Source organism: Sinocyclocheilus grahami, unplaced genomic scaffold (assembly GCF_001515645.1).
Source record: "Sinocyclocheilus grahami isolate Dianchi unplaced genomic scaffold, SAMN03320097.WGS_v1.1 scaffold32.1, whole genome shotgun sequence".
Taxonomy (NCBI): Eukaryota; Metazoa; Chordata; class Actinopteri; order Cypriniformes; family Cyprinidae; genus Sinocyclocheilus; species Sinocyclocheilus grahami.
Genome location: NW_015505211.1, coordinates 4,626,450 through 4,626,859, shown reverse-complemented (window position 1 = coordinate 4,626,859; position 410 = coordinate 4,626,450). Strand labels below are relative to the sequence as shown.

Here is a 410-nt window from a genome sequence, read left to right as displayed (position 1 = left end):
CAAGTTAATTTCTGATCAGCTCCACTGTGCTGACCGTATTAATGACATCCCGCAGTTGAATACGGCTTCTATATCTATCAGACGGCAGAAGCGCTCAGTTCCTTCAGTTTGCAGTTCCGTCCATTTCTGCTCGACATGCCGAACCCACTCTGGACAGGGCAGATCCATTCAAAAATCCTGTTAGTACTCTATTACCCTACAATTAAAAGGCACGAAACTGTTCAAGCACTCTTGATTTCGCTGCAGTAAAGTGACTTCCTGTTGAAACGTTTATCAATCTTCAAAATAAAAGCCCTGTAACGTTACTCGTACTATACGCATATATTTATGATAGGCCTATTCTTATCCTTTTTTTTTTTTTTACTCCAAAGCCCTGAAGCTGGAAGTATTTATATATTTATTAAACACAA

General features: G+C 39.3%; 1 protein-coding gene across 1 annotated transcript in view; it reads right to left on the bottom strand.

Moving 5' to 3' along the window:
• The window catches only part of LOC107578804 (SET and MYND domain-containing protein 4-like), a 3,938-nt gene extending 3,801 nt beyond the window's left edge, over positions 1-137 (bottom strand). The window contains exon 1 of the mRNA XM_016264722.1: positions 84-137. Within this exon, the coding sequence (XP_016120208.1) occupies positions 84-137 (54 nt within the window). The remainder of the gene's footprint in view (positions 1-83) is intronic.
• Between the last annotated feature and the right edge of the window lie 273 nt (positions 138-410).